Source organism: Primulina huaijiensis, chromosome 2, assembly GCF_012295235.1.
Source record: "Primulina huaijiensis isolate GDHJ02 chromosome 2, ASM1229523v2, whole genome shotgun sequence".
Lineage (NCBI taxonomy): Eukaryota > Viridiplantae > Streptophyta > Magnoliopsida > Lamiales > Gesneriaceae > Primulina > Primulina huaijiensis.
Genome location: NC_133307.1, coordinates 4163538 through 4189214, shown reverse-complemented (window position 1 = coordinate 4189214; position 25677 = coordinate 4163538). Strand labels below are relative to the sequence as shown.

Genomic DNA, 25677 nt, shown 5'->3' with positions numbered 1-25677 from the left:
TTTGCTTCAGTGATAGCCTTTGTTGAATTCTTGATGTACACAAATATACTTAGCATCGTGAAATTGTCGTAGACATTTAAATCAAATTGTCTTTCAGTCTATGTAGCACGGATACCTTAAAAATTTTTTTTGAAGTATTGGATAAGGATACGACACGCGGATACGCGTGTCGGATACCTCAAAATCCGTGTCGTTGACTTTGTTTAGGGTTGACCAGCTGGATACGTTTTGGACACGGCGAGGATACGCCATGGATAAGGCGTGGAAACGTTTTTTGGATACGTTTGGGCAAAATTGCAAATATTTAAAAGTTTTAGGGGTTAATAAAAAAATTAAAATTTCTAAGGACTAAAAGAAAAATAATTTAAAATAAATTGGGCTGGGCTTTTAAATCCCTAAATACATTTGTCAGTCTCTTTCATTCTATTTCTGCTCAAAATATTACATCTATCTCTATAAAATTACATATATCTCTATAATTTTTACATCTATCTCTATACATTTGTCCGTCTCTTTCATTCTATTTATGCTCAAAATATTACATCTATCTCTATACATTTGTCTGTCTCTTTAATTCTATTTCTGCTCAAAATATTCTGCTCAAAATATTACATCTATCCCTAAATAATATTTTGTACTTAAGATATTATGATTAATGAAATATTACATCTATCTCTATAATTTTTACTTTTCAATACTAAATTTATATTTATATAAATATAAATATATATAATATTTATATATATTTTAATGATTGTCGTATCCTAGCCGTATCGTGTCTTATATTTTCAAAATTTGACGTGTCGCCGTATCCGTATCGTATTCGATATGATACTCGTACCCGTATCCATGCAACATAGCTTTCAGTAGTTCTATTCAAGTTGAAGGTCCTTGTTTGACTTCTGATTCGCGTGTTTTTGATTCAAACATAAATGAGTTTTGAATGTTTTGTACATCCAAGCCAGATAGAATGACTTTAGTTATAGCTATTAGATTTTGAGTTCCTTTAGTCTATGTTTCATTCAATGTTTCAAGATTTGGGATATTAATATGCACATAAGCTTGCGTTGTGACAAACTTTCCACGTCGATTTTATATCGGCTGTCACACATCTTTATCAGATAGTAAAATACATCGTGCAACCTTACTTTGAATAAAATACATCGTACAACCTTACTTTGAATAACAAATATATGTACTAGAATATTCTTCACTTCAAAATGTATTCAGATGTTGTTTTTATATGTTCTTTGAGCGAGTGTTGAAAAGAAATTATTGCATATAGATGTTAAATGTGGTTCAGTTAGATGTATTTCTCTTACCTGCAAGCAGGCAGGCGGCAGTGTCTTCTCAAGAAACTTTAATGCTTTGATCCAACCAATTCTAACTTAGAAAGATGACCCTGCATACAATTCTAGATTTCGAGCTTCTCTACGCAGGGTGTTGGGGAAAAAGGTGTTGTGCTCGCCAATAAATGAAAATCAAAGCCATTGGCTTGGAATTCAGAGTTTAGGTGCTCGTGTGCTGATTGAAAATCAAGACAGAAAACTTCTGAAAACAAATAGAAATCACAGACATTATTTCAGGTGCTCGTGTGCTGTGGTAGGTTTACCATCAACGCCATTCTCTTGGAATTCAGGGTTCGTGAATGACAATCAACAATTGCGGGATATGAACAATTTTAATTGATCGAGAATCCTAAAGCCAGAAAAGGAGAAAGAAACATGGTAGGAGAGAGACGTGAGGAAAACTAGGAAGCGAAACTCATTTGTAATATCAAAAGAAAAATGCCAGCTCGGTTTTTTTTTTAACAATTATAATTTTGTAAACACTAAAATCTCTAGAATAATGTTGGGATCACAAAGGGATTCTACCTGAGCATAGAGAGCCCACCTGAGCTAACCTGTAACTCCATTCTTGCATCGGATCTAGAAAAAACATAGAATTTTTTTTAATCAAATTGAATATCTTTATCTATTAAATTTATTAAAATACTCAAAACCAAAAATCAAGCTTTTAACGAGCCTGAAATTTAAAGCATCATGTTTCATGATCGGACCATAAATCGCCTCATAACGAGATCCATAACTTGGGACCATAACATATGCATAGCGGCATTAGCATTCTGATGTATGTATTTGTATCAATACGGAAAGTATATTTTGGCTATTGCAGAACAAAAAATAAAGTCCTGGAGCACAAGAAGAGATAAGCAATTATGGTGCATGAACTTTCCACATTGTCATTTAAAATAACATCTTAGCCACCGTTTTATCAATCTCTCTCAGTAGCAAATCAACCCACAAGATTTCCGTGCCAATGAGAACTCAAATTCCAACCCAAATAAATGACTGAATGCAAGCATGCAAAGTCACTGAGAATGCACAAGAGTGCACACCGTATTCTAAAACATGCACACTAGCACCACCATCTAGCATTTGTGCTTCATTGTTTATTGTACTTGTCATGCTTGCTTATGATCTTTTTTGTATTTTGGAAAAGAACTGGATGGGTTAGCTTACATGCATGAGGTAAACAAATATGGCATAACTTTTTAGAGCCGAAAATAGAGAAGGTATCTAAAAAGGTCATATTAACTCAAAATTCAGTTATTCCATAATTTGAAATCATAGTGCACCATCAAGACAGAAAAATAGATGCATGCACCTGTCCATCAGGAAGAGTATGTCGCTCCTCAGGGCAGTCATGCTGAAATTGATCATAAGAAGCGGCATCCTCAGCACAGCATGCATAGTGCTCCTTTAATTTTTCACATTCAGAGATACTAAGGTTAACAAGTGGATTAGATTTCCCAAGCTCTTGAGCAAATGAATTAGTTAAATCCATTCCCCCGATTTCAAATCTTCTTGAAGATTATGCTGAACAGCACCTTCAATTACTGATGCAATATCTGAAAATATGGATGTCTGAGGGGATTACAGCAGAGTACTAAATATAATGGCTCAGCAAAGTAAAACTTCAGCTTAAAGATAACAGCAGACAGAAATCTAGAGAAATATATGATTTCATGAGACCAAGTTCATTGTGTCAGCTGAGCCTCAAATCACCAGAAGCAAGCAAGAGAAAGTAAATGTTTGAAGGAAGAAGGCAAAAGATTAAAAAACAATAACTACGGAAATTTTTGGTCAATTGGTTATGTTTTTAAAAAACATTCTCTCCCCCAAAACAAGACAAAGCATTAATCACATTGTCCATTTCAATCTCCCAAATATATTTTTTATCTTACTCTTATATCTTCCAGACAATCATTACTTCATCACTCTTCTCATGAATTCCCAAACATACTTTATTATTCTATTATATTATAACTCAAAACATTTTATTTCAAAATTTTAATGACACAAATAAACCAACAAATTTTTAATGACATGTTATCTGTAGTTAAAAATATCTCCTCCCAAAATATAAAACCAAACACCTTTTGCTTAAGACAATATGCTTAAGTTCAAAAGGTATACAAAAAAGGACAGTGTTAAAACCAAATGGACATAGTGACTTGTGACAGCTGAAATCTACAACCAATTTCAACTCTGCCATCAATCAAAGAATTTATATTACCCAAAAAAACAAAGCAACAACTTTACCGGTCTTGCCATGGCCAATATCCACGGTGCAACCTGAGATACATCCAACAGCATATAATGATAGCACTGCTTGCTCAGATGCATAAAAGCCTGAGATGTTGAAATTCTCAAACATCATTTGGACCAATTGCTCTCTAATGGCCTGTCCAAAAAGAATTTTATTAATCATATAATCGTACAAAAAAATTACAAAAGAATTCATGCAATAAGTTCTCTTCTTCATCACCAATATGACAAAGGGGTATCTTCCTGGTTAAAAGCACAATTTGAATTTAGCAACTTGTGTCAAGCCTTCACAAAATTCAGACGCTACAGTTCAAGATATCATTCAAAATCTGCAAGATCTTCGTTTTTCTCTCTCTCTTTCCTTTTTCAAATTTCCCAGAGTTTTGGGGCCCATTTAGTTTTGCTTTTTTGAGTGAAAACATAAACTTCGGAAGGGAAATAGTGTAATTACTATTGTGAAAATCCATGAACAAAAGGCAAAGTAATCACAGATCATCACCTGGTACTCTAAATGATCCATTACCAAAATTCTTCCCATCAATCTCAGCGTGCAGGGTTGATCTAAATCAATTTTTTACTACCAACACATAGGAAATTACGTGACACCTTCAACTCTTTTTTCCTACAAACAAACTCATAAGAAGATTTATTTGTCATTAAAACACGAAAAGTACTTCTATTAGCTCATTGGGAAAACCATTCATGACTCTATCTTGGTAGCTCTCACCAGCACTATCGATATTCAAAAGTAATATATTGCAAACAATAGGCCTCTCTCTTATAAGCATAAACACAATTACATTTTCTCCTTCCATCTTCAGCACCAACCTTTACAAATTCTCCTGATTGAACTTTGTAATTCAAATACAAGCACATGTCTCATGTTACCAGCACAAACAAACACACACACGCACCAAGACACCAAAAAAAAAAAATATTCTTGAGCACTGAGCAATCATAAAATGAGAAAACAAATGATGAAGCATATATTTGAATGATATCAAAACACTTTGCATAACCTTAGGAGTTGCAAGTGGATCAGTAAATAAAACTTGTCCTTCATTGCCCATCTCCCACCCTAGCCCAGTATAAAACACATCCTTTAATAGATCTTCCATCGCATCCCAGTCGTTGACAAATCCTCGGACAACTGGATCAACAGTTTTGTTCTCAAACAAGAAAGGATCTGCCGAGGAATCATCTTCAGGTACTTGTTTCATTTGAGTCGAGATTACCTACGATATGACATATGCTAAAAATGATAGAGGAAAAAAGAAAACAATAAAGAAAACCTCGACAATCAAAGCGTATGCATATAAAAAATCAAGAAGCATAGTGCTATTGACAAAGAAGACGTCATTAAATAAAAATGGTGTGATCTTTCGCGCCATAAAAAGAAATCACTCACATTTTTTTTTGAAATGTATATCCTAAATGAGTATCTAGAAATGAAAACGAACAAGGAAAACAAGTTTATAGCAAGAGTCCCACGATTGAGAAATTGAAACACGGAGGATCAAGTCATCAACAACACGCGATAATATTGAAACATAACGGATCAAGTTATTAACAACTCATGACAATTCGAGGATTTTCAAATTTAACAATCAAAGAGTACGACTTCTCTCCTGGAATTCCACGCAGGTTTAGTCAGAGAGACTGAATTGACAGAATTCCCTTTACATCAATCTTGTGGCAATTATGTTAGGTTATCCTCCGGATCGATTATTAAATGAGATACAAAAAATAGATATGTACTTTTTTAGGCAATGCCAAAAATGCTCATTAGTTTCTTAATTTGCATTCTTCTCCTGCATCTCCATTCTAATAGAACTGCGACCCTTGAGAATCTCAAAACTCAACCCATCCTGAAAACACTATTTCGGCGTCAAAATCTTAAACCCCTAATCAGAATACATTTACCATGGCCCTTTCATCCTAAGAGCTTCCCAATACAAATCAACCACAATTACAGATCCCTTTTTCTAAAAGAAGAAAACTAGGAGGTTACCATAGGGCCGATTTCCGGCAAAGCATGATTAAATTTGATAACTTTAGAACCGACATCAACAACAGCTGGCTGCTCCATGCTTCTGTTTGAATCCACAAAGGGAGAATATAGGGGCTAGAGGATGGTATTTTGATGACAAGAGAAAGATAGGGAACCAAATCGACTAAACACTCTTTTATCAGATGAAGAACATATTTGAAAATAAAAGCATCAATTTTATGGAACTTTTGGAAGGTCGGTCGGAGCTGCTTGCAAAAGGTCAAAGATACTACTAATGTCAAAGCAATGTGAAATATCGACTGAAATAAGGGAAATTTACATTTAACATAAATTACATTTAAACTCTCATTGAGGAAAGGTAGGCTTAAATGCGACTTCAAATTATTACATCCGAACTTCTAAATTCCAAATATACCCTCCTTCTGCAAAAGGAAAATATTTACCCATTTAGATTAGCATACCTATTTCATTATTAAGCTATCATGCTCCATATTCTTTTCCATCAAGCATAGCAGCTAAAGAAATCAAAATTCAACTCAAATGGCAAGTTATCAAGCACTCACCAAACTCCAAAAAACCTTGAAAACGAATTAATTTCTTGCTGATGGTCTATGTAAAATGAAACATATACTGAGTCTAAGTGCCCCTGTCAGACACCTAATGCTTGAAGATTATTATGCCATTGAAATTCTTCATTGTACACTCTAGATAAAGTTTCTACTGAAAACACACTTCTAGATGTACCAATATGTTTTTGTCCCATGCCATGAGGTTTCTAGCATAGAAGTCTAGTTAAACACAACCTTTTTCGTCTCCCTAAACAGATAAATCGCAGTACATAAAAATAAATCTGCAAGACATTATGCAAAATTATAACGCAATGGCATTCTGTTCTTGGAGAATTCGAGGCATCAAAGCACAAACGTGTGAACAGACATGAAGATCGTGGCTCTTCAGTCTTCACAGCAACTTTTGGCTAAAAAAAACAATTCCTGTGAGCATTGCCTTGAAAATGCAAATAAAGTTACAAAATTTTATTTTGGTTTCACCTGCAACGAGCATAAGGCTGTTGGCTATATATTTTGAGCCGCTCGTATATCCGCTACATGGAAAAAATTATATGCGTTACAACAAAAACCCAGACACGAAGTTTACCCGATTGGAACATTTCTGAACATCCATACGATTTTTTGCCGGGAAGGCTTAGAATTGAAATCTCATCTTTGTCACTCACATCCCACCTCACACTAAAACCCACACAGAGAAATACGCCATGTACAGCGAATACATTTGTTGGGGTCATGAAAAATTCTCAAAACTGCAGAAATCTCTTATTAAAAAAATAAGAAGAATTAGCCAAGATTACCATAGAAGGAGGATGATCCGGAACAGCAAAACCGGCTTTGAGCAGCTTAGAACCAGCGTCCACCACCACTGCCTCCATTCTCTCACCACCAAAACGCTGAAATCAAGAGAGAGACCCTGCGCTCTACGTTACACACCAGTACCACCTCTTGTCAGTTTGCCTTGTCTTCTTCAACCGGCGAGTATTGCCTTGTTTTTCCCCTGATTGTGTCGATTATTAATATCTATAATTCTATATTATACTGTATTATTAAGTCAGTCAGACTAGAAAATTGTTCCAGGAGGACATCATTTTTTTTCCCCATTTTTACGCTCCTTTTTAACACCATGTATAATAATTCCAATCACGTCAATCTCGAGTCTGAAATCTTTCCCAAAAATGGAAGCCCCAACCGTGGAAAGCCCTAACCGTACCAACACATTTGAAAATTTCTCAATTTAAAAAACCTTGCCGTTAGTATTGTTAACACAAGAAACTTTTATTTTTTCTACCATAATATTATTACATTTTTTTATTGAAATCAAATTTAATAGAAAAATAGATTTTTTGTCTAATCATAATATTCATATCAAATTACAAATATCTAATATTCATTCTATAAATTGATTAAATAATATTTTAGATATAAAATATTATGTTACACGTAACGTTTGTGTCTTAGTCGTTAGTTTTGTACGAAAGATAAATAACAAATATAATACATCATAATGGGTCATTTTTCATCAAAGTCCACGAACTTAAAAGTCGGAAGAAAAAATGCATACAGACATCAAGAGGACAAGTGCACCGAGCACATGTAACATGTTTACACAATATTTTTTTATAATTAATTGATTTATATTTAAATGAGAATAATATTAATCATAAAAAATAATTACAAATATTGATATTGATAAAATTGTTCTAATTTTATATCAGATCTAAAATAGTTGGTAATCAAATGTCATATATCAGTACCATATTTTCAATGTTTTGTACCGATTTTCATTCCAAAAATCAAATGTATATTTGTTATGCATGTTTGAGTACTTAAAAATCATATATTAGCATGAATACAACCAAGAAGTTTTAATAATAATAATAATAATATCATTATATGTTACTCTAACAACATTACACTCATTTATTATGGATTAATCGGCTTCTACCTATATTTTGCAAACTTTTACAAAATGTAAACAAACATATTATAGAAGGAAAACCAATGTTCATATTATTGCAAAATCATTTATTAACAAAATTAAATGCTATAAGTCCAAATTTTAAAAGTTCTTTTTATCAAATAAAAAACTTAAGCAGTTTTAATGTTTGAATAAATGTTAAAAAATATTTTTGTTTTATTTTTAAATAGAATCAGAAGTACATTCCTAAAGACCATAAATTATGGTTTTTAAAAACACACTTGAATTAGTTTTTTAAAAAAAATTGTATTTGTTATCTAACAATATAATTTTTCAAAAATCCATTTTTTAAAAAAATAATTTTAGTATGTTTGCTTTTCCAATCAAACAAACTCTAATAACTATTGAAATGATCTGAAAGAAACCTAAGCCAATGAATATAATATTAACTATTAAATTTGTATAATTTGGCAAAAGAATAATTTGATTTATACGTTAGAACAATTATATATGTTATCTTGAAATTTTATGTTTATAAAAATATCACTTAGATTTTATATTAAAAAATAATATTTACAATCTAAAAAAAATGTAAACTCATAGGAAATAAATATCCTATTTCTCTAGTTCAATGTGCCAAATTGAGTGAATTTTGAAATTATAAAATTTATTATGATAAGGTTAATTTTGTCATTATAATCTAATATATAAATTTAATCACTCTTATTAAAATCATACCAAACTTAAATATAATATCCTACATCTGATATATCCTTAACTTATCCTTATATTATATATCACATGTTTATCTTATCATGTGTACCAAACTATGCCTCAGAGAGTTAGTTAATCCTAATGTGATTCAGTAGTCATTATGCATTCATTCCCTAATATTGATGCAACATCTGAATTGAAATATGGTTTGATTCATCTATTACCATTTTTTCGTTGTCTTCCAAGTGAAGATCCTTACAAGCATCTGAAAGAGTTTCATATTGTGTGCAAAACCATGAAATCACAAGGAATTACGAAGGAACAAATTTCATTGCGAGCTTTTCCATTCTATTTAGCTGACAAAGCTAAGGATTGGCTTTACTACTTGCTCTCTGGAACGAAAACAACTTGGGATGCAATGAAAATAGCACTCAGATTTTATATTAAAAAACAATATTTACAATCTAAAAAAATGTAAACTCATAGGAAATAACTATCCTATTTCTCTTGTTCAATGTGCCAAATTGAGTGAAAATATTGACAAAATTTAAGGAAAACAAGGATTGAAATGCACTTTATCATGCAAAAATAAAATTATATACCTTGGTTAATTGATATATTTGAAGATTATATGTGTTCTATCTTCGTAATTTTTTTGATAAAAAAATATTAATTTTGTCCACATGGCATGTATATGAGTGAGTAATGCAACCAAACCAACTGGGGAATAACTTTAGTCAAACTTCATTTTTAAAAAATGAAATTCTCCAAGTGTATTTGATTGTTTTCAAATACAAATGAGAATATCATTTTTTTTTTCAAATGTTTGATCAAGGTTATTTTGCTGTAATTTGCTACCAAATGAAGGTGAAGGTAAATCATTTGATAACTTTTTACTCGGTTATTCCGGACTCGTCTGGAATTGCACTAAGATTTGAGAGAGAAACTATGTAAATGGTGTGAAACTTCTAAATCTCGAATGACATATTTATAGGCAGAGTTTGGAAAGTTCGAATCCGAACCTGCTCTATAGTTAATGTGTACGTTGTGTTATTTAGTTTAAAATAATAAAATGATAAATATAATTTTTTGTATTAACATTTTAGAATAAAAAGTATTATTGATTAAAATGTATTAAAAAACAGTGTGATCAGTGATGGAATTGATGGTGGCAATAGGAGTTGTGGATTGCCTTCAACAGATGTTTTTGGTGAGGCAAAAATGGAATCTGAAAAGGAAGTAGATAAGAGTACCGATGAGGGGGAGAAAAACTTTAGTGAAGAGCTAGGTTGAGAGAAAGAGAATCAAAATATTGACAAGAAATATAATGAGAACATTGAGGTTAAACACAGTGGTGAGGGTGAACTTGTTGGATTACTTGATTTGCATGTGGAAAAAAATCTTGGATAAACCGATAACTCTGTGCAAGGGGATATTGATGAGAGCGACTCTGCGAGTAGTGCGGGTAGTTCACAATTAGTCATAGATATTGGTAATCATTTTCCAACCTCAATTGTGCAAGCTGTTATGACGAGTGGCGACTGTGTGAAGAAAAAGAAAGGCGAAATGTTTGTAACTTCACCATGTTTAATACCTAAATGTGAATATATATTATGCTATTAAAGTTATAAATGCTTATATTGACGATTAACGTGTTTCTATTTTTTCTGATATTCCTGAATCAGGGAAATTGTCACGCCCCGAAATCACGGCGTCGGTGACATCTGACATTGTTAATCAAATAACAATAAGCCTCGTAGCAAATAACCAAATACCAGTCTATTTCATAAATTTTCCATTGTCTTTACAAATGAAGAAAAATACAGAGGTTGCGGAAGCGAAAAGTACAAACATTACTAAGAAAGACAAAGGAACACTAATGGACTTGAATATCCAGAACTTGAATTGCTTCATTCTAATTCTTTACCAGCCCCAGAACTGCTCATGCTCCTTTACTTCTACCTGTTCTTCATTCTCATCTGGAGAGGGACATAAGGGGGTGAGCGTTTTGGGAAACACTCAGCAAGTAGGGCCGATCGAATACCAGAAAACATTTGATAAATAATACTTTTAAAACCTTCTTCTTTTACATAACATAGTATATCAGAGTTGGATGAACATAAGTTAATCATTGAACAAATCAGAGTTTCAAAGTTGGATGAACAAAANCTTCTACCTGTTCTTCATTCTCATCTGGAGAGGGACATAAGGGGGTGAGCGTTTTGGGAAACACTCAGCAAGTAGGGCCGATCGAATACCAGAAAAAATTTGATACATAATACTTTTAAAACCTTCTTCTTTTACATAACATAGTATATCAGATTTGGATGAACATAAGTTAATCATTGAACAAATCAGAGTTTCAAAGTTGGATGAACAAAAATAAGATTTAGAACAATCAGAATTTTGAATCAGAACATTTCAGAACAGAACTTATCAGACACACAGATTATAATGATCATGGGCTATCCTTGATCTTGGGCTCCCTCTGGGGACTTCTCCTGTAAATGGTCTCCCTTTGGAGCCTTTTCCCGCATTCGGGCTCTCTCTGGGAAATGAAAAAAAGATGGATTTTGTGCAAATCCGTGATTTTAGATTTGATCTCCGAGTTTACTATTCTATTAAATAGAAAAAATTCATAATCATCCGGTTAGGATCAATCTAAACCAGCCCATTATGTATATGATTCAACATGCCAACTATTAAACAACTTATTAGAAATACAAGACATCCAATTCAAAATGTCACAAAATCCCCCGCTCTTCGGGGATGTCCTCAGCGTCGAGGAACATGTACTAGGGCGTATGTGCGACTCGTTTAGATCATAAGCTGGCACAAAAAAAGAAAGAAAAAACGCTTTCCAGTATGAATGATAAGTACCAGGGAATAGGATAGAATGGAAGAAGGAACTCCGTTCACTATCTAAAAATAAGCAAATTGATCCCTTTATTGTGTATAAAGTTTATGGTTTCCATTGGTGCAAATCTAATCACCTGAATTTAAGATGATAAGCAATTCTCCATTGGTAGCAAATGGTGAAGGACATGCTCCCTCTGGAACCTTTTCCTCACAGGCTTTCCTGATGCATCATTATCAGATTCAAACAAATAACTTATCATTCGGAGACAAATTGGTTCGAACAGAATGACACCAACATAGAACGAAACGGAGAAGCATAAACAAATAAACAAGACGAAACGAAACGAAACGATTTGAAGTAACTTAGTGATTTTCAAAATCCACGCTTATTCACATCATGCAGTAGACGATCGAATTTTAAAACATACATAATCTTTAAAACATATAAACCCTCTTACCTTAAAGATTGTTCCAAAAATCTTGGAATGAACAAGTTGGAGCTTGACACTGAAAAATCAGTCACCTTGCAAAAATGTTTGCGCCTAATTTAACCGTTGGATCTATCGGAATTTTGGATATGTTGCTCCAAACACGTGTAGGTATATTCTGAACGGTGGAGATCGGATTTAGATGTGTAAAACAATGAGCAAAGGCAGAATTTTTGGTACTCAAAAATTACAACTTTTGGAGAAAATTTTTGATGTTGTTTTAGTGTGATTTCACTCATTCTTTTGCCACTATTTATAGGCACCAATATGAATTTAGGCCTTCTCCCTTCATACCAAATGTTGCATGGTTAATGGCATTAATCACCAATGTGACTTTAGGCATTCTCCCTCCATATCAAAGGTTGCATAGTTAATGGCATTAATCACCAATGTGACTTTAGGTCTTCTCCCTCCATGCCAAAAGTTGCATGTAATTTATTCTCATCCATGCCATAATTCATCTTCAATGCAAAACAAAAATTAACTTGGTATTTTGTCTCTTTGTATAGTAAAATTTTGGGTCTTCACATCCTTCCATCCTTGTTTAAAGTTTCGTCCTCGAAACTTGAATTAGCTTGGTCTCTTTGAAAAGGTAGGGATAAACGATGCGCATCTTCTCTTCTAGCTCCCATGTGGATTCCCATTCAGTATGGTTTGACCAATGTATTTTTACGTACGGGATGGTGCGGTGATGTAGCACTTGTTCTTTGGTGTCCACTATACGGATAGGGACTTCTTCATATTTCAATTCTTCATTCAGGTTGTCGTCGAGTAGCAGTGGTGCAACCTCAAGAATATGACTCGATTTGGGAATGTATCTTCTTAGTTGCGAAACTGACATGTCAGGCGGCAAGGCTAGCTGATAAGCTAGGGTTCCGATTCTTTCCAGAATTTCGAAGGGTCCAACATATCTTGGGTTTAATTTTCCCGATTTGCTGAAGCGAACCACTCCCTTCATAGGTGAAACCTTGACATAGGTCTTCTCTCCGACTTCAAACTCCAACAGCCTTCTCTTCAAGTCAGCCCATCTCTTTTGTCGGTCCTGAGTCGATTTGAGTTTTCTTTGATGATAGCTATCTTCTCAACCGTGATCTATACTAGTTCAGGCTCGGTGATGGCTTTCTCCTCGATTTCATCCCAATACAGGGGCGGTCTACATTTTCTTCCATAGAGCGCTTCATAAGGGGCCATCTGTATGCTAATGTGATAGCTGTTATTGTATGCGAACTCTATTAAAGGTAGATGCTCACTCCAATTTCTTTTGAAATCTAGAGCACACGCCCTTAACATGTTTTCTAAGGTTTGAATTGTTCTTTTGGTTTGGCCATCTATTTGCGGGTGATAGGCCGTGCTGACTTTGGTTCCCATGGCTTCTTGAAAACTTTTCCAAAATCGAGACACAAATCTTGGATCCCTATCAGATAGTATACTTGCTGGAACTCCGTTTAATCTTACTATGTTGTCCATGTACAAGGTGGCTAGTTTATCTAGGTTGTAGTTCATTCGCACAGGTAAAAAGTGTGCCGATTTGGTCAGTCGATCGATGATAACCCAGATCCCATTATGGTTTTATCTTGGCTTTAGTAATCCTATCACAAAGTCCATGGAAATGTGCTCCCACTTTCATGTTGAGATCTCTAGCGGTTGTAGGAGTCCTCCAGGTCGTTGATGTTCGGATTTTACCTGTTGACAAATTTGGCATTTAGCGACAAAGTCAGCTACGTCCTTCTACATTCCATTCCACCAGTAATTCTGTTTCAAGTCTCGATACATTTTGGTGCTCCCAGGGTGAATTGAGAACTTTGACTTGTGTGCCTCAAACATTACTTCTCGTCTTATCTCATCGAGGTCTGGTACACACAAACGTCCTTTCATCCACAGGACGCCTTTCTCATCAGTTTGGAATTCTTGAGCTTTTCTTTCTTGAAGTTGCTCCTTAATTTTTACTATGGAAAGATCGTGATTTTGTTTCAACTTGATGGTTTCTTGAAGGCATGATTGAGCTGAAAGAGACGATAAATTTACTTTTCCTACGTCTTTTCGGCTCAAGGCATCTGCTACCTTGTTTGCTTTACCCGGATGGTAACTGATTGTTAAATCATAATCCTTCAAGAATTCAATCCACCGTCTCTGTCTCATGTTTAATTCCTTTTGAGTGAATAAGTATTTGAGGCTTTGATGATCAGTGAATATCTCGCATTTAGCACCATATAGATAATGTCTCCATATTTTTAGTGCAAATACGAGGGCTACTAACTCAAGATCATGAGTTGGGTAATTTTGCTCATAAGGTTTTAATTGCCTTGATGCGTAGGCAATTATCCGACCTTCCTGCATAAGTATACACCATATTCCTCCCTTTGATGCATCACTATATATGGTGAAGTTCTTGCCGTCTTCGGGAAGTACTAGCAGTGGTTTAGATGCAAGTTTTCTTTTAAGAATCTGAAAACTCTTTTCGCATTCTTCGCTCGAAATGAATCTAGAGTTTTTCTGTGTGCGTTTGGTGAGAGGTATGGCTATTGAAGAAAATCCTTCAACAAATTTCCTATAATATCCAGCTAAACCCATAAAGCTTCGAATCTCAGTTACTGATTTTGGTCGAGGTCAGTCCACAATTGCCTCTACTTTCTTGGGGTGTTCAGAGATTATGTGTCCCCAGAAGGTGACACTTGTTAGCCAAAATTCACATTTCTTAAATTTGGCATACAGTCCTTTTTCTCTGAGTATCTCTAGAGTGAGGCGAAGATGTTCCTCGTGATCTTTCGTACTTTGTAAGTACACAAAGATGTCGTCTATGAATACGACCACGAACCTATCGAGGTAAGGTTTGAAGACTCTATTCATGAGGTCCATGAATGTTGCTGGAGCATTGGTCAGTCCAAACGGCATTACCGTAAACTTGTAATGGTTGTATCTCGTCCTGAAGGCTATTTTAGGAATATCTTCTGCTTTGACCTTCAGTTGATAGTATCCTGACCTCAGATTGAGTTTTGAAAAGACCTTGGCTCCTTTCAATTGGTCGAAAAGGTCATCTATCCTCGGGAGAGGGTATTTATTCTTAAGTGTAATCTTGTTCAACTCTCTATAGTCGATACATAATCTCATACTCCCGTCTTTCTTTTTCACAAATAGTACAGGAGCTCCCCACGGAGATGCACTGGGTCGGATCTGCTTTTTATCCAACAACTCTTGGAGTTGGTCCCTTAACTCTTTTAGCTCTGCTGGGGCCATCCGATATGGTGTCTTTGAGATCGGTGTAGCCCTAGGATTCAAGTTGATCTCAAACTCAACTTCACTGTCAGAAATCGTTCCAGGCAATTCTTCAGGGAAGATGTCCGGAAATTCCTGAATAACTGGAATTTCCTCTATCTTCAGAGTAACTTCGTCATTTACCTCGCTGATCATTACTATGTAAATTTCTTCACCACTTTTCATGGCTTTCCAAGTTTGTGATGCCGATAGAAGAGATTTTGACTCTTTAGATCTACCATGGTATATGATCTTCTCATGGTTTGGAGTCCGCAGTTTGACACTCTTCTTCTGGCAATCCACCAAGGCATGATTCGTAGCCAACCAATCCATTCCTAGGATTGCGTCAAACTCGGCCATATTTAGTTGAATCAGTTCTGCCTTGACGATTTGATTACTGATACAAATTTTGCAATTACGATGTACCTTATAAGTTTCAATCGTTTTGCTAGCAGGCGTTGCTACTCTTAATGGTTCACTAAGAGTTTCTCTTTCTAGTTTCAGTTTCTTAGCAAACCTTTTGGATACAAACGAATGGGTAGCACCACAGTCAAACAGCACATAAGCAGGCATTTTATTGATCAGAATGGTACCTTCCACCACATCGTTTGCATTATCTGCTTCCTCTTGTGTTATGGCGAAGACCCTGGCATTGGACTTGTTCTCCCTCAGCTTGTGATTTTTTGCGTTTGATTTAACCCCTTTCTCCTGGTTCTCCGGATAGTCAGCAATCCGATGACCTAAATTTCCACACTTGAAACAAGCACCAATTTTCTTGTAACATTCTCCCAAGTGTCGCATGTTGCAGCTAGGGCAAGGTCGAATTTCTCTATTGTTAGGGTTGCTGAAAGTTCTTCTTGATGGTCCACTTGCATGGTTGAGATTTTAAAGTTCTGCCCACCCTGAGATGACTGACCAGAAAAGAGGCGTTTGTGCTTACCCTCTTCTTCTTTGCGCTTGATGTCAGTCTCAGCACTCATAGCTGCTCCCATCAAATCAGCAAAATTGGTGGGTTTGAATACAGCTAAGGCTGACTATATTCGATTGTTCAGCCCTTTCTTGAAACGATGCATCTTTAGGGTCTCATCTGCCATTATGGTTGGAACGTACGTTCCGAGGTCATTGAACTTTGAGGTATACTCAATCACCGTCATGTCTGAAGTTTGCTTTAAGCTTTAAAATTCACTCAGCTTTTGCAAACGGAATTCAGCCGGATAATACAGCTTCAGGAATTTCCTTCTAAATGTCTGCCATGTAATTGGCCCATCCTCGGCCATAGCTGGCAAAATAGTCTCCCACCATTTGCGTGCTCTTTCCTCAAGAAATGGTATCACCACTTCTACCTTGAGTTCTTCGGGCACTTCCAGCAGATGAAGTTGGCTTTCTACATTTTTTAGCCAGTTGTGGCCAACTTCCAGGTCTGGATTCCCATCATAGGTTGGGACTGGGTTTCTTCGGAGGGATTCATAGTGGTACTTAATACCACGTGGCTGGGTTCTGGTGGTAGCTGAATGGCATTGTTGGTGTTTGGGTTCAGAATCCCTTGTAGCGTCGCGGCCACAATGGTGGCAATTGGCATCATGTCTCCTTGACTAAGGTTAACTCCGGGTGGTGGTGGAGGTAGGTTCTCTTCATCATCCTTATTGGCTCTTTGTGGGTTACGATTTTTTCTTGGTGGTCTTCCAGCCATTTCCTAGAGAAATCGAATGAAAAGATTTAGAATCAAAGTAAAGGCCAAAATCAACATTGGAAAAATAATTGGGTCGAACAAAATTTTTCGTTGGATTTTTCCCAAGTGAAAAGAAGTGGTAGTTTCGCATAGATTGAAAGCAGTGAAAAAATTGAGTTTCGAGATTCTATGCGGAAGAATAAGCCATCCAACTATGGAGACAGCTTGAATTTGAGGATTTAAACAAATGGAGACGAGTATGATGTATCAGAATAATTTGGATAGAAAGGCATGGGCATTTCCAAAAATTTGACTTCGTCAAATTTTTTCTATCAAACTCCCAGCCGGATTATGAACCTGACAGCTCTGATACCACTTAAATGTCACGCCCCGAGACCTCGACGTCGGTGACATCCGGAATTGTTAATCAAATAACAATAAGCCTCATAGCAAATAGCCAAATACCAGTCTATTTCATTAATTTTCCATTGTCTTTACAAATGAAGAAAAATACAGAGGTTGCGGAAGCGAAAAGTAGTGAGGGTGAACTCGTTAGTGAAGATCTAATATTGACAAGAAATATAATGAGAACATTGAGGTTAAACACAGTGGTGAGGGTGAACTTGTTGGATTACTTGATTTGCATGTGGTAAAAAATCTTGGATAAACCGATTACTCTGTGCAAGGGGATATTGATGAGAATGACTCTGCGAGTGGTGCGGTAGTTCACATTTAGTCATAGATATTGGTAATCATTTTCCAACCTCAATTGTGCAGGCTGTTATGACGAATGGCGACTGTGTGAAGAAAAAGAAAGGCGAAATGTTTGTAACTTCATCAAGTTTAATACCTAAATGTGAATATATATTATGCTATTAAAGTTATAAATGCTTATGTCGACGATTAACGTGTTTCTATTTTTTATGATATTACTGAATCAGGGAAATTGTCACGCCCCGAAATCGCGGCGTCGATGACATCCGGCATTGTTAATCAAATAACAATAAGCCTCGTAGCAATAGCCAAATACAAGTCTATTTCATAAATTTTCCATTGTCTTTACAAATGAAGAAAAATACAGAGGTTGTGGAAGCGATATTTACAAACATTACTAAGAAAGACAAAGGAACACTAATGGACTTGAATATCCAAAACTTGAATTACTTCATTCTAATTCTTTACCAGCCCCAGAACTGCTCATGCTCCTTTTCTTCTACCTGTTCTTCATTCTCATCTGAAGAGGGACGTAAGGGGGGTAAGCGTTTTGGGAAACACTCAGCAAGTAGGGCCGATCGAATACCAGAAAAAATTTGATACATAATACTTTTAAAACCTTCTTCTTTTACATAACATAGTATATCAGAGTTGGATGAACATAAGTTAATCATTGAACAAATCAGAGTTTCAAAGTTGGATGAACAAAAATAAGATTTAGAACAATCAGAACTTCGAATCAGAACATTTCATAACAGAACTTATCAGACACAGAGATTATAATGATCATGGGCTATCCTTGATCTTGAGCTCCCTCTGGGGTCTTCTCCTGTAAATGGGCTCTTTCTGTGGCCTTTTCCCGCATTTGGGCTCCCTCTGGGGCCTTCTCCCATAGACAAGCTCCCTCTGGGGCCTTTTCCTTCACTGGCTTTCCCGATGCACCATTATCAGATTCAAACAAATTACTTATCATTCGGAGACAAATTGGTTCGAACAGAATGACACCAACATAGAACAAAACAGAGAAGCATAAACGAACAAACAAGACGGAACAAAACGAAACGATTTGACGTAACTTAGTGATTTTTGAAATCCACACTTATTCACATCATGCAGTAGACGATCGAATTTTAAAACATATAAACCCACTTACCTGAAAGATTGTTCCAAAAACCTTGGAATGAACAAGTTGGAGCTTGACACTGAAAAATCAGTCACCTTGCAAAAATATTTGCGCATAATTTAACCGTTGGATCGATCGGAATTTGGATATGTTGCTCCAAACACGTGTAGGTATATTCTGAACGGTGGAGCTCGGATTTGGATGTGTAAAACAATGAGCAAAACTTTCTGAAATTGGGCAGAATTTTTGGTACTCGAAAATTGCATCTTTTTGAGAAAACTTTTGATATTGTTTTGGTGTGATTTCTCTCATTCTTTTGCCACTATTTATAGGCACCAATGTGACTTTAGGCCTTTCCCATCCATACCAAAGGTTGCATGGTTAATGGCATTAATCACCAATGTGACTTTAGGCATTCTCCCTCCATACCAAAAGTTACGTGGTTAATGGCATTAATCACCAATGTGACTTTAGGTCTTCTCCCTCCATGCCAAAGGTTGCATGTAATTTATTCTCATCCATGCCATAATTCATCTTCAATGCAAAACAAAAATCAACTTGGTATTTTGTCTCTTTGTGTAGTAAAATTTTGGGTCTTCACAGAAATGATATTGATAAAAAAAAGCAGCTGAGATTGCTCGTGAGAGTAAAATAATTGAATATAAAGGTAAAGAAGATTTCATGGGACATGTAGAAGCATCGACGCACGAAGAAATTTGTTGAATGTTTTACGTAGGGACATATTAAGTATGTTTATCTTTACTATTATTGTTCTTTTTGTTATTTCTGTTTACTTCACCATTATCGATCTAAATTACATTTCAATTTTTTGTGAGTGGTTGTATGGGAAGATGAAACTTTGCGTCTAGACGGGGGGCTTGTACTTTGTGGTTTTTTGTTTGGTGAATCTGTTAGATGGGACATCATTGATTAATACTTGCGAATTGTTAAAAAATATAGTCAAAAAAATGGTTTCGAGATATTTTGCATGGATGCAGAAGTTATGATTATTAGTTATTTGTCAATAGAAATAAATTTTCTTGTTTTCTAATGTAAATTAATTTTTTCGTTCAATGTGTAGATAGAAATTCTTAGGGAGTTTAAAGAGAAAATCTCGAAAATTGAAGAGGTCTGGCATTCTTTTCAGCTAGGATTAGATGAATTGAGATTCTTCAAACCTTTGAGATGAATTTGGATTAACTAAGATAACGTAAGGGTAAAAGCATCGCTCTTCAAGCCCTAACTGATTCGGGAAATGAACTAATTCAACTTGCAGAAGGAGTAGATAATTCTGATCTTGGGGAAGAATATATTGCCTTACTCTCAACAAAATATGGCAACTATCTTGGAAGGATAAGTAACAAGAAGAATCCACAGAGACCCAAATTGGTCGTTCTTCTTAGTTCAAATGAGTCATCGAAAAGACCTACACAGAAAATAGATCAAGAACGACCAACTCTTGAAATAGTCAAATATGATCCCTAAGAATCTTGAGTCATTTAGATGTCAGGCATGCACTGGTTATGGATACTATGTGTCACGCCCCGGGGGCCAAGGCTTAAATGACATCCGACATTGCTATACAACAATAATCCTCGTAGCCAAAACCAGTATTTTTCATAAAGAAATATTGTCTTTACAATGACAATTGAATAAAAATTACATCAGTAGTTTGCGGAAGCGAAATGCAATAGAAAATAATACTAAAAATAAACAAAGTCTTGATCTTCAATATTTTGATACTATCACCAGCCCCAGAACGTTTTTTGCTCTTATCATTCAGTTGTTCCTCAGTCTTATCTGAGGGAGCTATAAGAAGGTGAGCGTTTCGGGAAACACTCAGCAAGTCGAGGTCGATCGATTACGACAAATACATATATAGATAGATTTAAAATACATATCCTAAATAGATTTTCAAAACTTAGCATATCGACTTATCATATCAGAATATTAACATAATCAGAATCGAAATATGACATAGAGCTTATCAGAACAAATCAGAACAAACGAATCACTGTTATTCATCTCGTTATCCATGGTCAAATTGTCCCCCATATGTTAGTCCTCTAAATGGTGAGGTCAGAACACAGTTTTATACCCACTGATGGGGGCCAGACATAACACAGTTTTATATCCATTGATAGGGGGCCAGAACACAGTTTTATACCCACTGATGGGAGCCAGACAGAATTTACAATTTCGTTCCATATCCAACTCAAATCATAACAATGTATTACATAATCAAATTCATCAAACAGAACTTATCAAAATTTTGAGTGGAATCAGCAAAATAAAAAGAAATTAAGAACGTAATAAACATATAGCACATCGATCGAGATTTAAAATATATCGTAGCGTTATTCAAACAATAAGTAGACATACTTACAATAAACAAACATGTCATATAATATTTATGCAAAAACCCACTTACAGTAATTCAAATATATGGTTTGAAACTTGCTTAATTCTTGAATGAAGACTTGGCCAATCCTGGAAAACACTTGGGCATGAGTTGGGTACCGTCTCGAGTAGGTCTTGGATGAAATTCTCGAGTAGAATATGTTGGGATCGGTTTGGGGGAAAATAGTTGAGCTACAATAGCTCAGTTCTTGAAATATTGAACACCGATGAATTAAATCGAGTTTGATATAAAATCAAGCGGAAAACACTCGAAATAATCCTTCGTAGAAACCGATTAAATATTTTGTAAAGCATTTAAAATATATGCAAGTTGAATGAGTAAAAATATTTTAGTTGAAGCATTTTATCAAACACTTGATATGCAATATTTTGTTATTTGAAGAACACATAAAATGCTTCAACAATGCATCTTTAAAACTATGAAAATGATAAGTAAATGCAATAAACAAATAGACACGAATTTGTTTATGGATGTTCGGAGAGTTCAAATGCTCCTACGTCACCCCTTCTTCCCCTTGGGAAGGATTCACTAGAAGACTTTGATTTATACAATTCTTTGTACAAACCCATTCAGCTAGGACTTACCCACTGCCTAAACTGAACTCCTAGCACTCAAGATTGTAGGCAGCACCTCACAATCAGCATATTGTTTAATGTCTCATATGTAAAGACTACATACACAAGTTTATTGTCTTTATGCAAGACTCACTCAACTAATCTTTGAAGTTCAACTCTCTTGTATAAGTGTGAGTGATTGTGTGTGATGAATTTATCCTTTACAATGTACATCTTAAATGTATCCTCACACAAGGGCTTGTGCTCTCAACTAGCTGATATATTCATGCTAACTGCCCATGCTTTGAATCCACTTCAAAAGCTCTTGTTTGATCTTCAAGATGATGTATTTATAGGCCCCAACAATGATATATACGTTAGACACAAGAATATGACCGTTTGAAAAGTTTCTGTACTGTTTCCGAGATTGCAACGGTCAAATTCGCCTTGCTGGACAATTTCCCGACTGGTCAACTCAACTGGTCATTCAGTTCAATTGGTCAGCAGCTGGTTCAGTTCAGTTCAGCTGGTCAGCTGCTGGTTCGGTTCAGTTGGTCTGCTGCTGGTTCGGTTCAGCTGGTCTGGTTCAACTGGTCTTCAGCTGGTCTGGTTCAGTTCCAGCTGGTTAAGTTCAGTTTCAGCTGGTGTGCTGAAATCAGCCTAGCTGATTTCAGTTTGTGCAGAACCAGTAGCTTCATCGTCATTTATCAGCCTCTTAAGCTTCGATTCAGACTTCGACTTCTGAAGATGATTTGTAGATCTTTGTCTTATCTTTTCAACGCATACTGAATCGCTTCATTTCGATAACCGAGCTGAGAGATATAACCAAAATACCGCAACTGCTCAAACCCAACTGATTGTTGTTTTCGTGTGATCAGTTCGGTAATTCAGCGATCAGTTAGACCATAATAACATCCGATTTTGCCCAATTGTCGTGAAATACGACTTGTTCTAAATTGAGTTTTCTGAACGGTTTAGTTGCCGGATTGTCATTTGGATCATCCAGCTGGGAGATATCATCAAAACACAGAAGCTCGCCAGAAATTTAGTTTGTGCAGAATTCAGTTTCAGCTTGCTTCTTGTGTTAACTTCACACTTGAGTAAATATGTTAGAAACACAATAACAAGTTTTGTTAACATCAAAATCAAGATTGCGAACTTGAAAAGTTCCAACAGAATAACGCCTTGGGTATCCAATAGTTGCTGCCTAAAACGGACTAACACAACAGCTTCTTCCTTGCTTGAGAGTGGCCGAAATTTGGAGGATTTTTTGTATCCTTGGAAATCAATGTATCGAATCTTTTTACATGATTTGAATTATACTTCTCAAAATAATAATACATATTTGTAATATATCAAATAGTTCAGGTGCATACTACTTTATATAGAGGTGAATGAAGTGAATACATTTTGTTAGTAATAATTGTACAAATGTAATTAATATATTAAAGATTAAAATAAACTTCTATAGTTCGAGTAGATAAAATTTCAGAATATATAGATATAATTAGAAAATGACAGAATAGCATGTAACTTGTAAGACGTAAGATGCTTGGTGATGGAATAAATAGCTCAAAAAGTAAATACAATGTATATAATAGAATATAATGATATTTAATAATTAAATTGATATTTATTATTTAATAAATTCTTGTAAAGAATTTTGGCATAATCTGATTGTTTTAGAATTGTTACACTTAAATAGGTTTCATTTTTAAAAAATTATATATCATATGTTATTCAACGTATCTATTCTTCTCCGATTTTAAGATAAAATTGGTGAAAGTTGATTTTGAGAAAAACTTTAAATCACTTCTTTCAAAAAAAATCGATAGTTAGGTTCTCTTTACAATCTTTGACCAATTTTGTATATTATCCAAAATCAAATATCTTTTGCATATATAATATTTTTAGCCAAATTTAAATTTTTTTTTTTGAAACTTGAAATATTTAGTTGACAGTTGATAAATTTATATATAAATTACCAAAATATATTATGAATGAACATATTATGAATGACTAAAAGAAGGAATTTGTATCTTTTATAATTTAATTTATAATTGATTTCTTAGAATCGATTATTGAACATGGATTTATTCCTCTATTTAATATTGAAAAAAGGCCAAAATCCATCTCCCATCCAACTCAGTATGAACCATATTTCTCACGCTTGACATAGAGTTAAATACTTAAATTTTGACAAATAACATTGTTCATTTAAATCATTTATATGTTTATATTTCTCTAGGGTTTGATTTTAAATACTTATCTCACAAATACATTCATATTAATTAAATTAAAACAAAAAATGTATATCAGAATCGATGTATGTGTTTAGACCGTGGATATACACCTTACAAATTTTTCCTCTTCTTTGAACAAAGGTGATCTCAACTAGTGCTAACAGTCGAAATCAGATCTCGATCTTCTAGATTAAGTGGAAAACTAGAGAAATAGTGCGAAAAAAAGTCTAACAAAACTTAGTAAACCAAAAGAAATCAGTAAAAATCGAGCAGTAAACAACTAAGAAAATATATTGCAAATGAAAGTTAATAACACAGAGATTGTTTACGACAGATCGAAATTTAATATATTCTTCCTCCAATATTTCCTAGTTTAATATCGTGAATGCCCAATTTATTTAACATCACATAAACCTTATTTTATTTAAGATCAAACGTTGAAGAAATATATCATCCTAAATTCACTAATATAAGATTATCTCCAACTTATCTAAATTTGAAAGAAAATATCACTCATCATCCAAAAATTATAATTAATTTCTTAGAAAGAACTTGTATAAAGAAAATTCTATCACTAGATCTCTTACACAAAAATCAGTTAATATATACCTCAAAATCTGCTAGAAGTGTGGCGTCGTGAAAGGCTGCAAGAAATCACATGAATTTGACATCTTCTACTTGTTGCTCTAAGACAACGGTGGCAAGAGCAAGCCTATAAGCAGTGGATCTCATATTCCTGACCAGAACATAAATCTCCTTCCTCCGCCTTACAAGTGATGCCTTCCATTGTTCCATTCGAAGTCCAGAAAATAGGCTTGCCTTACAAAGTGCACTGGCCATTGGTTTCCTGCTGTATGACCAAAAAAGGGCAAAGAATGATAGCGAAATGGCATTGACTATGAAAACGTCTGAAATTAAGCTCTTCTGCATTAAAAAGACTTGCCTTCCCCGAACAAAACCTATTGGGCACCTATTCAACTCCTTGACCGCAGGATCTCCAGGTATGTGATGCTCCCACTTACGAGATGGCAACTGGACAAAATATGATCTCAATGAAGAGTCAGGTATTTCAAGTCCATGGTTATCACATGCAGATCTGCATATGGTACAATGTGTTGAGAAACAATCGGTCATGAAATTTTTTCGAAAACAAGTATATAAGAAGAATATTCTGAATAGTGAGAGAACCTCGTCCATATTTCTCAACAGCGTTGGGTGACACGTACAAACCAGTGCCCCTTGTTCAAAACCACCGCCTTTATAAGCGCAAAGATTAACTCGAAGAAAACATCGTGTTTTGTCACAATTCATGTCTGATACATTGGCATTTTGTTCAAGAAGATCATCGTCCTTCATGAATTTATTCAAGCTAATCTTTTGATCCTTTGTTCTTGGGAATAGAAGCAAACCATTGACACTGAAAGTGCACAGGAAATAACTCAGCCTAAAAGATGTCCTTGCCACAAAACCTTCAAATGGAATCTTATCAGCCCCTGATAGTCCACAGACAGTGTTTCTCACCAAGTTGAC

At 35.0% G+C, this 25677-nt stretch overlaps 1 protein-coding gene across 1 annotated transcript in view; it reads right to left on the bottom strand.

Moving 5' to 3' along the window:
* Window positions 1-1905: 1905 nt before the first annotated feature.
* The window catches only part of LOC140965053 (actin-related protein 7-like), a 39049-nt gene continuing 15277 nt past the window's right edge, over window positions 1906-25677 (bottom strand). The window contains exons 5-7 of the mRNA XM_073425101.1: window positions 3606-3747; window positions 2668-2911; window positions 1906-1928 (exon numbers count right to left, since the gene is read on the bottom strand). Of these exons, the coding sequence (XP_073281202.1) occupies window positions 2838-2911; window positions 3606-3747 (216 nt within the window). The 3' untranslated portion in view covers window positions 1906-1928; window positions 2668-2837. The remainder of the gene's footprint in view (window positions 1929-2667; window positions 2912-3605; window positions 3748-25677) is intronic.